The 14,666-nt window shown below is 34.6% G+C and overlaps 1 protein-coding gene across 12 annotated transcripts in view; it reads left to right on the top strand.

Moving 5' to 3' along the window:
• The window catches only part of LRRC7 (leucine rich repeat containing 7), a 553,063-nt gene that overhangs the window by 257,067 nt on the left and 281,330 nt on the right, over positions 1-14,666 (top strand). For all 12 annotated transcript variants that reach the window (XR_008419194.1, XR_008419193.1, XM_019448906.2 and 9 more), the window contains one exon: positions 8,878-8,956. Coding sequence is in view for 10 of the 12 variants with exons in the window: in XM_019448906.2 (XP_019304451.1) it covers positions 8,878-8,956 (79 nt within the window). In the remaining 2 variants the exon portion in view is untranslated. The remainder of the gene's footprint in view (positions 1-8,877; positions 8,957-14,666) is intronic.

The following is a 14,666-nucleotide window of genomic DNA, read 5'->3' as shown; positions in this document are numbered from 1 at the left end:
TGAAGAAAATGTGTCCTTCTTTTTCATGCTATATCCCCAATATTTTTTTAATGTTTATTTTTGAGAGAGAGAGAGCGAGAGAGAGGGAAAATGAGTGGGGGAGGGGAAGAGAGAGAGGGAGACACAGATTCTGAAGCAGGCTCCAGGCACTGAGCTGTCGGCACAGAGTCCGACGCAGGGCTTGAACTCACGAACTGTGAGATCATGACCTGAGCCGAAGTCGGATGCTTAACCAACTGAGCCACCCAGGAGCTCCTATATCCCCAATATTTAGTACAGTTCTTAACAGAATAAGTACTCAAATATTTGTCTAATATGTGAAATGACCCATTTCTCTCAGGGACCTTATTATTATAGTTAACGACTCAAATATCAGAGAATATCAAATATACAATAAGATGGTAAATCAGTGAATCTTCAACTTACAAGCAAGTACCATGTCTTATTATTTTTTGAGTATCATTTCATTTCAGACATTATATAATCTAAAATGCTAGGTATTAAGGAGAGCTACATGTCCTAAAATAGCTAAATAAATTATCATGTAGATCATTGAATATAAATGTATTTTTATGGATGATATTTAGACTGAAGATTTAGGTGAGAGAATGGATGAGGACAGGTAAAAATTATAACACATTAAATAAATATATTCAGAAAGTAAGATTTAAAAACAGTTTATATGTTATATAAATGTCTTACACTCAGGTTTGCCTTTCATTTATGATCATAAGGATCAATGTTGCTCTTATTCTTGTTAGGCTCTATGTGTGAGAATGACAAAATTGTTTGCTACATTTAGACTCTAAACTTATCTATTGCAGGGGAAAAACATTTGCTTTCATACTTTATTGCCAACTTAAAACCTACTTAAAGCCTAACCCAAGATTTTAAAAACACTTGAGTTTTGATTTTTATTTTGACACCAATAATCTGTTTTATAATTAAATAAATCTGAAAACTATATTACTTATAGGTTTAAGATCATTATCAAGACTTAGATGTCTGCATTAGTTATAGATAAGATACTCCAAATAAAAGCAATTAACCAGATATATACTAAACTTAATGACTTTTAATTTTCTATCATGCTACACAGGAAAGATCCATATTTGATTGATTTCAGAATTCCCCCCTTTCCCTTCTTCTGCACACCCTCTGGAAGAATGACTGAGATAGAAGCAGCAGGAAAAAGGACAAGAATGAATAACCCACAAAGGGCATAAGTTCCTGAGTAATTTTGAAAGTTGAGCAGGAACTTTTTGAACCCATTTTTTTTAAAGGAAGGGAAAAACAAAACAAAACAAAACCCCACAATTAATCAGATAAAATAGTCAATCATATCTTTTCTACTTCAAGCTATTAATATTCTGTTAATGCAATTTTGATCATTCCATTACATTAAACATTTATTTCTGTTTTAAATTCAGAATGCAGAAATCTAATTTTTCATTTGATGGTATTTCTATGAACATATTCAAAATAGGTTTTGTGATATAGTTACTGAAGTGAACATATGGCATTTCAGCCTAGGTTTGAATCTATTCTAAACATAATGAGCCTGAATCTCCAGGGATTCCCAAAAGTGAACTCTTCATGCCCTTAGAAGAGAGTTCCTTATGGGCCTGTGTTAGAAAGTTTATGTGTTATCTCAGCTGAAAAACAGGGAGTAGAACTTGAATTGTAATGGCCTACAAATGTTTGAGCCCACTTCCTATAGTAATCACAAATTAATATGATTGAAGTATATGTGCTGTTGAAGTACAGGATATGTATCCCTCTACTTCAGGATGAATACATTTGAAAATCTAAACAAAGTTCATGATAGAAAATGTGTGTGTGTGTGTGTATGTGTGTGTGTATCTATCTATCTATCTATCTATCTAAGTGTCTATCTATATATCTACCATATATCTATGTAAAACAAATATCACCTTTCTTATAAATTGAAAACACTGTGTTTCAGAGGACCATACAGATCAGTTTCCAAGACTGGTTGATGAAGATGTGGATTCTATAATCAAATCAAATGTAATTTTAATAAGAAATAACATAATGAAGTAAAAAGGAATAAAAGATATAGTGTTAAAAAATTGAATTAAATCCTACCTTATACATTCTCATCTGTAAACACCCATTAGTATTTAAATAAGTCACCGAATCTTTGTGAATGTATGGTTTGTCATCCATAAAATGCAAATAATATTGTTTAATATATCTTCCCCATAAGACTATTAAGATAAATTATTTTACACAGTGGTATAGAGAAGAGTAAGTTACCTTAATTCTTATTAATATATGAATTATATCTAGTACCATACTAATTTCTTTACCTTCCTACTATCTAATACTCAGATCAACTCTTTGAATTAGACAAAAAATGAATAAGTGATGCTCAAATATTATATAAAATAATATCTAGTTAAGTGACAGCACTGAGATATGACAGCACAGTTACGATTCCAACCTGTACTTTTAATTCTTTGATAAACGACCTCTTCATGTTTAGGTTAAACTATAAGTTAAAATTATGCTCTAGAACTTAAACTCTAGGGCCCATGTATTAGTATATATGGTAAAGTTCCCCCTGGAAACCTTTGAACATTTATCTCAGATACTATATTGATTAGCTATAGGGATCCTTCAGCACACTAATTCCTATTTATTTGTTGTGTTCTCTTAGGTGGATAAATTTTACAAATGTGTTACCTCAAGCCAGCCCATTTTGATATTTGGTTCCTTTGTTGACTGACACAGTCTTCTTCCATTTACTGTTGACCCTTGAACAATACAGGGGTTGGGCACCAATTCCTACACAGTTGAAAATCCACATAAAACTTTTTACTCTCCCAAAACTGAACTATTAATAGCATACTATTGACCAGAAGCCTTATCAATTACACACAGCCAATCAACACATACAAATGTATTAAATACTATATTCTTACAATCACATAAACTAGAGAAAAGAAAATGTTAAGAAAATCATAGAGAAGAGACACTGCATTTACAGTACTGCATGTATTTATCAAAAAAGAATCCATGTTTAAATGGACCCATGTAGTTCAAACCCATGTTAGTCAGGGGTCAACTGTATTTCCCTTTTTTTTTTAATAATTTATTTTTTTAGTTAGCAAAAGGTGAAACAATGATTTCAGGAGTAGATTCCTTAATGCCCCTTACCCATTTAGCCCATCCCCCCTCCCACAACCTCTCCAAGTAACCCTTTGTTCGTTCTCTGTATTTAAGAGTCTGTTATATTTTGTCCCCCTACCTGTTTTTATATGACTTTTGCTTCCCTTCCCTTTTGCTCACCTGTTTTGTATCTTAAAGTCCTCATATGAGTGAAGTCATATGATGTTTGTCTTCCTCTGACTGACTAATTTTGCTTAGCATCATACCCTCCAGTTCCATCCACATAGTTGCAAATGGCAAGGTTTCATTCTTTTTGATTGTTGAGTAATACTCCATTGTATATATATATACCACATCCTTTTTATCCATTCATCCAAATATTTGTTATCTTTCCACATTTTTTCTTGTGGTTGATTTCGAGTTACAAAGTGTTATGATCTGAAAATATGTATGGTATGATCTTGATCTTTTTGTACTTGTTGAGGGCGGATTTGTGTCCCAGTATGTGATCTATTCTTGAGAACATTCCATGTGCACTGGAGAAGAATGTATATTCCACTGCTTTAGGATGAAATGTTCTGCATATATCTGTTAAGTCCATCAGGTTCAGTGTGTCATTCAAAGCCATTGTTTCCTTCTTGATTTTGTGTTAGATGATCTGTCTATTGCTGTAAGTGAAGTGTTGAAGTCCCTTAGTATTATGGTATCATTACCAATGAGTTCCTTTATGTTTGTGATTCACTGATTTATATATTTGGGTGTTCCACCTTTGGAGCATAAATGTTTACAATTGTTAGATCTTTTTGGTGGATAGACCCCTTAATTATTATATAATGTCCTTCTTCATCTCTTGTTATGGTCTTTATTTTAAAGTATAAATTATCTGATATAAGTATGGCTACTCTGGCTTTCTTTTGGTGACTGTTAGCATGATGGTTCTCCATCCCCTTACTTTCAATCTGAAGGTGTCTTTAGGTCTAAAGTGGGTTTGTTGTAAACATCATTTAAATGGATCTTGTTTTATTACCCATTCTGTTACCCTATGTCTTTTAATTGGAGCATTTAGCCTATTGATGTTTAGAATGAATACTGTAAGATATGAATTTATTGCCATTATGTTGCCCATAGAGTTGGAGTTTCTGGTGGTGTTCTCTGATCATTTCCAGTCTTTGTTGTTTTTGGTCTTTGTTTTCCCCATCTTTTCTCCCCTCAGAGAGTCCTGCTTAAAATTTCTGGCAGGGCTGGCTTAGTGGTCACAAACTCCTTTAATTTTTGTTTGTCTGGGAAACTTTTTATCTCTCTTTCTATTTTAAGTGACAGTGTGCTGGATAAAGAATTCTTGGCTGCATATTTTTCTGACTCAGCACATTGAATATATCCTGCCACTCCTTTCTGGCCTGCCAAGTTTCTGTGGACAGGTCTGCGGCAAACCTGATCTGTCTTCCCTTGTGGTTAAGGACTTTTTTCCCTTGCTGCTTTCATGATTCTTTCCTTGCCTGAATATTTTGTGAATTTGACTATGATATGCCTTGTTGATGGTGAGTTTTTGTTGAATCTAATGGGAGTCTTCTGTACTTCCTGGATTTTCATGTCTGTATCTTTCCCAAGGTTAGGAAAGTTTTCCACTATGATTTGATCACATACTCCTTCTACCCCTTTGTCTCTCTCTTCATCTTCTGGGCCCCCTATGATTCTGATGCTGTTCCTTAATGAGTCCCTGATTTCTCTAATTTTTAAATCGTGCTCTTTTGCCTTAGTCTCTCTCTTTTTTCTGCTTCATTGTTCTCTATAAGTCTGTCCTCTATACCATTGATTCACTGCTCTGCCTCATCCATCCTTGCTGCTGTGGCATCTATTTGAGATTGCAGCTCAGTTATAACATTTTTTATTTCATCCTGACTAGTTTTTATCTCCACAGACAGTGATTCTAATCTGTTTGCATCTGTAGCTAGTATACTTACTATCATGATTCTAAATTCTGGTTCAGACATCTTGCTTGTGTCTGTGTTGATTAAGTCCCTGGCTGACATTTCTTCCTGTTTTTTTTTTTGTTTTTTTTTTCGGGTGAATTCCTTCGTTTCATCATTTTTGGAAGAAAAGGAATTAACATGGTAAAAAAAATTAAAAATAAAAACTTAAAAACAACACAAAAAAATCAAACAAAGGATGCTAGATCCTAGGTTGTCCTGGTCTGGTTGTTGGAAGGAGCTTGATAGATTAGAGAAAAAAGGGAAAAATAAGAAAGGGGGGGGGGGGAAGGAAAAAAGAGGAAAATGTTTGAAAATTTGAAAAAGTTAATACAATGAAATAGAATAAAATAAAATGATGGAAGAAAAAAAATAGAATTTTAGAAGTTTACAAAAAAGTAAGAAATATAGTAGAAAAAATTAACGAAGAATATTTGTAATAGAATTGGAGAATAAAAATAAATTTTTTCTCTTTCTGTATTTAAGAATAAGAAAAGGAAAAAAAAACCTGAATAGATGGACCAGAAAATAGATTGAAGTGCAATTGAAATTACATCCTTTTCCCCTAGAAGTCAAACTATGAAGCACTTTATAGTCCATAAACTAAGCAGGTGGAGAGACTTGTGTTGTTCCTGAAGAGCCTGGTTGGCCCCGTGTGCGGGGCTTAGTGTAAAGGCTCCATTCTCCACTAGATGGTGCTCCTTAGCTTACTGGGGTGGTTTGTGCAATTCCTGTAGGTGTGCATGTTCATGAGCAGGAGGGGTGAAAATGGTATCACCCAGCTACCCTGTCTTTAGTATTGGAACTCTGTGCTGTCCCAACCAGCAGTTGTGCACCTCTCCTTTGTCTCCAGAGTCTGTCCACTCCCCACTTTTACACTGCCTGTGACCAAGCCATCAGGTTGCCAGGTGACACCTCCCTCCTGAGTTTTATCTCAGATGTGGCTGTGTTTCCCAACCCCTCATTCTGAGGGACTGTGGCTTTGACCTGTTCTGACTCTCTGGGGGAGGGTTTCACTGAGCAGTGGCCAGGTGCCCACCTGCCCCCAGAAACGATCGTGGGACAATGCTGCTGCCTATACCCAGAGACCGTGGATGAGTGCCAGCCTGGCCCAGAAAAAGTTTATGCAATTGTGTAGCAGTAGCCTTTGAAGGATTATGGTAAATCACAACACACATCTGGCACCAGGCTTCCTATTTAACATCCTTGATCTAGCACCAGTGAATGTGGTTGTTCTCCAGTGTCTGTTGGGACCTTTGAGAGTCAGGTGGCCGCACAGCCTCTAACAAATGCCCTCCCAGCCAATGAACTACCTCTCTCTATGTGGCCATTGGACCCCTTGGACCTCACTCTCTTCTCCTGGGGATTTGCTCTTACCACCATAACTCCATCAGGTGTCAAGCTGTGGAGTTTCAGACTCCACGCTCCCCCTGTTTAGAGTCTTCATGGAACTTAAACCCTCTCCTTTCTTCTTTCTCCCTTTTCTTTCAGTCCGTCATGTACTCTTTCTTTTCTGTGCAGCTGCTTTTGGGCAAGGGGGATGCTTTCCATACTCTTTCCCCACCTGTGTCTGTCCTCTCTCTGCAAGCAAAAACAGCTCCTTGCCCTCTGCAGCTTTCTCCCTCAGTTCACCTCTCCGTGCCACATACCTGCTGAGTTCTGTGATTCTGGTTGTGCAGATTGTTGTGTTAAGCCTCAAATCAGTTTTCTAGGTGGGCAGGATGGTTTAGTGTTGATCTGGCTGTATTTCAGGGATGAGAGACTCAAAAAAATTTCCATGCTGTTCCATCATCTTGGCCCCTTCTCTGTATTTCTAATCATTATAGGTAACATTTATGCAGCACCTTGTGCCAATTGCTTTGCTGCTTTATCTCTCTATCCTCACCACAACTGTCTTTGAAACCATTCATATAATCAGCATTTTTCATAGTAGACATTGAACATTTAAATGGGTTACCCAACCAGTAAGTGATGAAGTTGGGATTCCATCTTAATCCAATAGACTCAGCTCTGAATAAGTTTAAGTTTGAACTACAAACAACATAATATGTTTTTAAACAAATAATTTAGTAGTATTTTCACCACAAAAGGGAATTACATTTTCAGTAGAAGATAAAGAGATACAATCTTTTCTTTAAAATTATTTTTTAATTTGCTTCTGCTTCTATGTCTTGGTTTACACATAATTAAGAAGGCAGGCACATGTAGAGATAAGGCATCAGGTATACCAGTATGCAATGAGCCCCAACTGGTTGCTGAACAAAAAAGCTAAAGTCATAAAGGAAGCCTTACCCACCTGTTGGTTGCAGACATCCAAAGGAAATATAAATACTATAGGAGAAATATTGAGGACATCTCAAGGATTGACATATTGATTTCTTTGCCATTTTATTCAGGTCTAGTTAATGAGGGTGGCTCTAGATGTTATGGCCTTTCCAAAAAAGAGAATTGGCTTTTCTCATTCAATTTGTATGTAACAGAGCTCCTACACTTCCTTGGGTTCTTAACTAAGAAGCAAAAATACTTAAGCAATAACTTTAGGACAGCATAGTTTCTGATGAACTTTCACATAGGGAGAAAAAGCATGAGAAATGTCTCCATACCCTCTTTTGTACCCTTATTTTGCAGTGGATAAATGACCTGTCTTGGTTTGACTGTCCTCCTGCTGCTTCACTGGGCTTCAAGGTTCTGTGGACATGGTGGTCTAGGTCAATGGAATCTTGGAAGGTGGTGGTTTTCTTTCTTGACTGTCCATCATTAAAAAGTTCAACAAAATCCTGCCACAAAATGTTCCTTATCCTCTTGTCAAACATGAAATACTGAGCAGGTCTAGTACTTTATAAGAATATTACCCCCTTAATAATTTCAAAAATTTAGAGCAGGTAGTACTGTAGACATATAGGAATAGCTTCATATTGCTGCCCTCTCTTCTATCTCTTGTATAACCTACTATATTTGATTCATTTGTATCAACTGAAATATCCTCCACATCTTTTATTTCTTTGACCCTCACATTTATGGATTAGGTTTGTGGCTTACTGAGTTTCGGTTTTGTAGAAAGACCTGTTTTTCTGTTACATAGCCCACAGCACAACTTTGACAGCAGATGAGCAGTTCTCTAAGAGTGATAGGGTGATGAGCCAGGCTGGCTGCCTCAGAGACTGGAGAGAGGACCCAATGAAGAGTTGTTCACCTTTTCACCCTTTCAGGCAGATGTAGAACTACATTCTGTGCAGCCAACAAGAAGAATTGCATAAAATTTATTAGAGACCCACATTAGTTTGGGAATATCTATTGGTTTTGTGATACATCCCTATGTATCTTTCACATGTTCAATCTTCCCATCTTATAAAAGAAGCCAAGGTTTTCTTATATCTGCTGATATCCCCTTACTACAGTAGTAGCACTTAATAATCAAATACCTAGTTATTTTTATTGCTTTAAATTAGTAAAAACTCAAGATCTATCTTATGCTGAGCATACAATTGTCTTCAATTTATAACCAATTTCCAAGTATCATTGTGCTAAAATATTATTTAACATTTAAATTTTATTTTTTAAATGTATGTATATATTATAGGACACTAACATATTATTACATTGTTATACTTATTTAAATGATTATCCTAATGGTATATTTGTACTATATCTGTACTATATGTTAACTCATAATTTTAGTTAATTATTCTTAATATTAGAACTATAGTTGGAAGAATTTTTGCTGGGACATTTTCATGTTCCTTTTTATTTATTTATTTCTTTGTTTACATTTTAGGTGTACAAGAATTTCCAGAAAACATTAAATGTTGTAAGTGTTTAACAATTATTGAAGCCAGTGTCAATCCCATTTCTAAGTGAGTATGAATGATTACATTTTATTTATATTAATGTCTCCATTGGATAATAATGTACACATATAAAGGAAATTCACATAACAAATGAGTTTTAAATCATGCATTTAAAATTCAATTTAACAGAATGATGGGGGAAAATAATGAAATCAGAATAGTTTAACAAAAGATGATTAAATGCTTTGCTGAATAATGATGAAGGCCTAATCGGCACAAGATGGCATTACTTTGAAGCAGACTATGTCATCATTTTCCTGTGCCTTTCAGGCAACATTCCATGAAAGAGCACTGAAACTAAGGAAACAGTTATTAGTTATGATCATGATGGAAAATTAACACTAAGGATGTGATGAAAGTTCACGAGAGTGCAAGAGGTTAATAAATTGATAGGTGCATGAAAATAGTTGATCATGTAGTTCAGACTGGAAAATGAATTAAGTATGACCAGATAAGGAGAGTATTTGTGTACCAGGAAGAGCAAAAAGACAATTCTATGAGGATAACAAAATGGAAGACTTGGATGGTAAAGATGCTGTGATCAGAAATGGAGTATTTGTGGGAATGCCTGGGTGGTTCAGTCAGTTAAGCATCAGACTCCTGATTTCAGCTCAGGTCATGATCTGTTGAGTTCATGGGATAGAGCCCCATGTTGAGCTCTGTGCTGACATTGCAGAGACTGCTTGGGATTCTCTCTCTCTCAACCTCTCTCTTGTCCCTTCCCCACTCGCACTCTCTGTCTCTCTCAAAATAAATAAATAAACATAAGAGAAAAAGAAAATCATCAAAAAAAAAAAAGAAATGGGTATGTGTGGCTTATGGTTTGTTAGTAGAGAAATGCCATGGGAAGATGAGAGCCAGCATGTGACAATGTTGGCAAATTAATGTTATGTCATAGGGTTACAGTGTGCTGTGCAATCAAATAGGTCAAGAAACCATGGAGTGAATGGATTGGATAAGTCATGAATCTGAATGTTAAAGTCACTTAACAATAGAAGTAGAAATAAAACCTGGAAAGACAGTAGTAGCAATATTTGGGAGAGATTAAAACAATCCAATGGTATGGGACACAGATAAGTAGTCTCAGAGTAAGACTGACATTATAATTATACAAAAACTGATAATAGAATTTGAAAAAAAAAAGCCTGAGTCTTCTGTCTGTATGGAGTTGGGGAGACTAGGAAAAACTGAAGCTCACTAGAAAAGCATTTAATGAGTGGAATGTTTTTAGAAGACCGAAGGAAGTTTATCAAAGGGAGTGTGAAGGGAGATTTTTTATCAATACAGTTAAGAAGAGGTAAGTAATGAGGATGGTTTCTTTATGGATCATGAAAAGAGTCTGTAGATAAGACTAGGAACAGAATATAAAAGAAGGAGATAGAAGTTTAGATGGAGATCTTTACAGTGAATGGTTTGTAAAATAATTTAAGGCCTTTAGTAGAAAGTGTGGAACATCAAGAAGTAAGAAATGTTTGAAAAATAACAACTTTTCTACCTTAAAAAGAGTATGGAAGGAAAAAAAAACAACTGTGAAAAGTGTTTTCCAAAACTTTTAAACCAGAATGCAATTTTCTCAACAAAGAATAGGCATTAGTAACTTTTCACACCAAGACTGCAACCAAGTCCTTGACTTGAGTTATAATCCAGGGCATATGATGAATTGTTTTGACTTCTATTTCTTTAATTCTAATAGCTCATCTTATTTAGGAATCATGATAAGGTCTTTGGGAGTAGAAATCCGATGATAATTTATATCTTTAAGAAGCTTAAAGACTGTGGTTTGACTATGTCTCTGAATTCCTCCCATATGTTTAACTTTTCAAAAGATGAATGAGTATGTCCTACTTCATCAAAAAATGCCTAACACTAAAAGCATTAAGTAATTTGGGAATTAATAAAAAATTACTCAATACAAAAACCAATTTAAGTAGTATACTAATTGTAAAGGATTTTTAAGATATATTTTACATATGGCATGTATATAGCTCAGTGAATTTATTGTACAGTTCCCAGCCATGTTGACCTTCTCCATAAGCAGTCCACAACATAGCAGCTTGCTTCTTTAAGGCCAGCAGCTGAGTAATTAATTTTCTAGCAAGACAGTATTATAATATAGTTATGAGAGTGACATCGCATCATATAGTTCATATTCCATTGATTAGAAGCAGGTCACAATTCTTATCACACTCTAAGGAAGATCATACAAAAGGAGGAACATCAGGAAGTGAGGGTCATGGAGGCTACCTTGGAATCTGTCCACCACATCTTTGATATCTGGTTTGCTGAGACTTTTTATTATTAATGGATATCGAATTTTGTCAAAGCTCTTTTTTTTTCAAACATGTTGACATGATGATGTGTTTTTTCTTCTTCAGTCTAATGATATAGTGAATTACATTGAATGTTTTTTGAATGATGATCCAAATTTGCATCCCAGGAATAAACCTTAATTGATTAGGAAGTATTACTTTTTTATAAATTAATGGCTCTGATTTGCTAATATTTTGTAGAGGATTTTCCCATCTATATTCATGAAGCATATTAGTCTGAAATTTTTTTCTTGTAATTTCTTTGCCTGGCTTTGGTAACAGGGTAAAAACTGGCCTCATAAAAATAGTTTGGAATCATTCTCTTCTATTTTCTATAAGAGTTTGTACAGAATTAGAATTATTTCCTCCTCATATATTGGTAGAATTTGCCAGTACAGCCATCTGAGCCTGGACTTCTCTTAATGGGAATTTTTTTAATTACAAATTTAAATACCATAATAACTATTGAAATTACCTGGGTTTTTTTTTTGAGTGATCTTTGATAGTTTGTGATTTTCAGGAATTGTACATTCATATACATTTTCAAATTTATTGGCATCTTAATTTTTATAATGTTCTTTTATCAGCCCTTAAATATCTACAGGTTCTCTAGTGGTGCTCTCTCTTCCATTCTTGTAATCCATAAATTGTGTCTTCTTTCTTTTTTTTTTGCTTGGTCAGTCTGACCAGAGATTTGTCAATTTTGTTGCTCTTTTCAAAACACCGTATTTTGGTTTCATTGGTTTTTCTCTCTTGCTTTTCTGTTCATTTTCTTTGACTCGAGATTTCTGTGAAGCAGTAAGTCATAAAGACCCTGGAATATAAAAGTTACAGTTTTCAGTATTATTATCTTAGTTTTAGTTTTAGTTTTAGATGTGAACTTTATAGTATAGTCTGAATGCCTTAACCAAGTCATTGGTGAAAATTACCATGAGAAATTGAAAACAAAAACTACTTAATGAGAAAAGCATGGACCAACATTTACTGAGAGTCTATCATGTCTCATACTTTTAGATACATTATTTCATTTTCATCTTTTCAGTAACCTTATGAAATAGGTAAACATTATCTGTATACCCTTTTACAGATAGAAACACATTAAGATAGTATTTAGATGCTTGGGATTCTTTTGCTGTATTTCACCAATTCTGAAGAAACATTTGATTTTGGTTTAAATTAAAAGCTACATTTTGAAAATTTTGACACATTTTAATGCATAACAATAAGGACATTGCTAATAAATTATGGTACATCTACTGGATGGATACAAAGGTTATATATAGGGTAACCATATGTCTCTGTTTGCTCAAATCATCCTAGTTTATACCACTTGATGTGACATGATTAATAATAGCTCATTTTTAATTCTCAAAAATGTCCTAGTTTGAAAGATAGATTATGTAGTGATTCTGATTATATAGCAAAATTGAAAGATAATTACAAAGTAAAGGGAGAAATCATGATCCTATTTTTCAGTGATGTTAAAACATTTAATTGGAAAATAGATTAGAAATACCTAAAATGGGGCCACCTGGGTGGCTCAGTCAGTTAAGCATCTGACTTTGGCTTAGGCCATGATCTCGCAGTTTGTGAGTTTGAGTCCTGCGTTGGGCCCTTTGCTGATAGCTCAGAGCCTGAAGTCTGCTTCTGATTCTCCCTCTCTCCCCCTCTTCCATCTCGAAAACAAGTAAACACTAAAAAATAATAAAAATTTTTAAAAAGGAATACCTAAAATGGTAATTATGGCTGTGTTAAGAAAGTGGATTTATGTGCAATTTTTTCTTTTCCCTTTATATTCCAAATTATACTGTAAAATAGTAATATTAATTTTATAATTTTACAATGTATAAAATAAAATATTTAGATGTAAAGTATCTTTTCAGTTAGAGAAGATTTTACATTGACTTCTTAATCACAGTTTATAAAACCTGTAATGTAATTTGATTGAACTATTCTATCAGGGGTCAAATAGGTTTTCATTTAACTTCTAAAGTAAATGTAATTAGAAAAAAGTATTGGAATAAGGAGGTTGGTGGCCAATCTTAATTTGCCTATTCTAACAATAAAGATAACATTAATAAAAGTATTTAAATTAGTACTGTAGTTAATATTGAAAGATCAGAATAAAAGTAATACCAAGGACAAGTAATATAATTGATCTCATTTAGTGAGTTCTTACTATGGGGCAGATAATCATTTAATCACTAGAGCAGCTCTGGAAGTGGATAGTAGCATCATCATTTTACAAATAAGGAAATTGAATCTTACAAAGATTTACAAGGTCACAGAGGTAACAACTAAAAGGACTATGATTCAAACCTAGGTCTTTTGACATCAATGCCCATGTTCTCAACCACTAAATTATATGGGTGTTTGCTGTATTAAACTTTCTTTTTTGTAGTTTGAATATGTCACTTTTAATTTAAGTGATTAATAAAATGAATGTGCTTCTTTACTAAAGAATTATTTGCCAATATATGTAAAACATTTCTTTGTTTTTTAATTTTTTATTAAAAATTTTTTTTGAAAATTTATTCATTTTTTTACGTTTATTTATTTTTGAGACAGAGAGAGACAGAGCATGAATGGGGGAGGGTCAGAGAGAGAGGGAGGCACAGAATCCGAAACAGGCTCCAGGCTCTGAACTATCAGCACAGAGCCCGATACGGGGCTCAAACTCACAGACTGGGAGATCATGACCTGAGCCGAAGTCGGAGGCCCAACCGACTGAGCCACCCAGGCGCCCCTAACATTTACTCATTTTTGAGAGACAGAGTGTGAGTGAGAGAGGGGCAGAGAGAGAGGGAGACACAGAATCCAAAGCAGGCTGCAGGATCTGAACTGTCAGCACAGAGCCCTACGTGGGACTTAAACTCACAGAGTGCGAGATCATGACTTGAGCTGAAGTCACATGCTTAACTGACTGAGCCACCCAGGTGCCCCAGACATTCTTCTTTGAATTCATTGTATCAGTCAAATGTGGAAAATCATCAGTTACTTTTAGATAGTAAAAGCATTTCATTATTGTGAGCTCCCTAACTTAGTGTAAAATGTTAGATTTAATTGAAGCACTTGGATAAAAGTTCTATCAGTTTGGATTAAGGATAAAGACAATCCATGATTGTCATCTTTATCATTGTACATTCCTCTGTAAATGGTAATATTGATAACTGAGGCCATTGTCTCTATTAGAAGCTACAAAATTGTACCATAAAATTAAAAATCAATAGAATTAAATGTCTTCTTTAGCATAGCTACTGACTTTATATATTTTCCAAATAATAGGTTTTCAAACTGAAATACTAGATTACTCAGGAAAATTTTAAAATTCATTGTCCCCAACGAATTTATCCCAGGAATAGAAAGTGCCCAACACTTGTGCAAAGCAATTAGTACAAGCATTTATT

This window comes from Panthera pardus, unplaced genomic scaffold, assembly GCF_024362965.1.
Source record: "Panthera pardus isolate Hobbes unplaced genomic scaffold, ASM2436296v1 HiC_scaffold_11, whole genome shotgun sequence".
In the NCBI taxonomy this organism is placed as follows: domain Eukaryota; kingdom Metazoa; phylum Chordata; class Mammalia; order Carnivora; family Felidae; genus Panthera; species Panthera pardus.
This window is presented reverse-complemented; position numbering and strand designations above follow the sequence as displayed.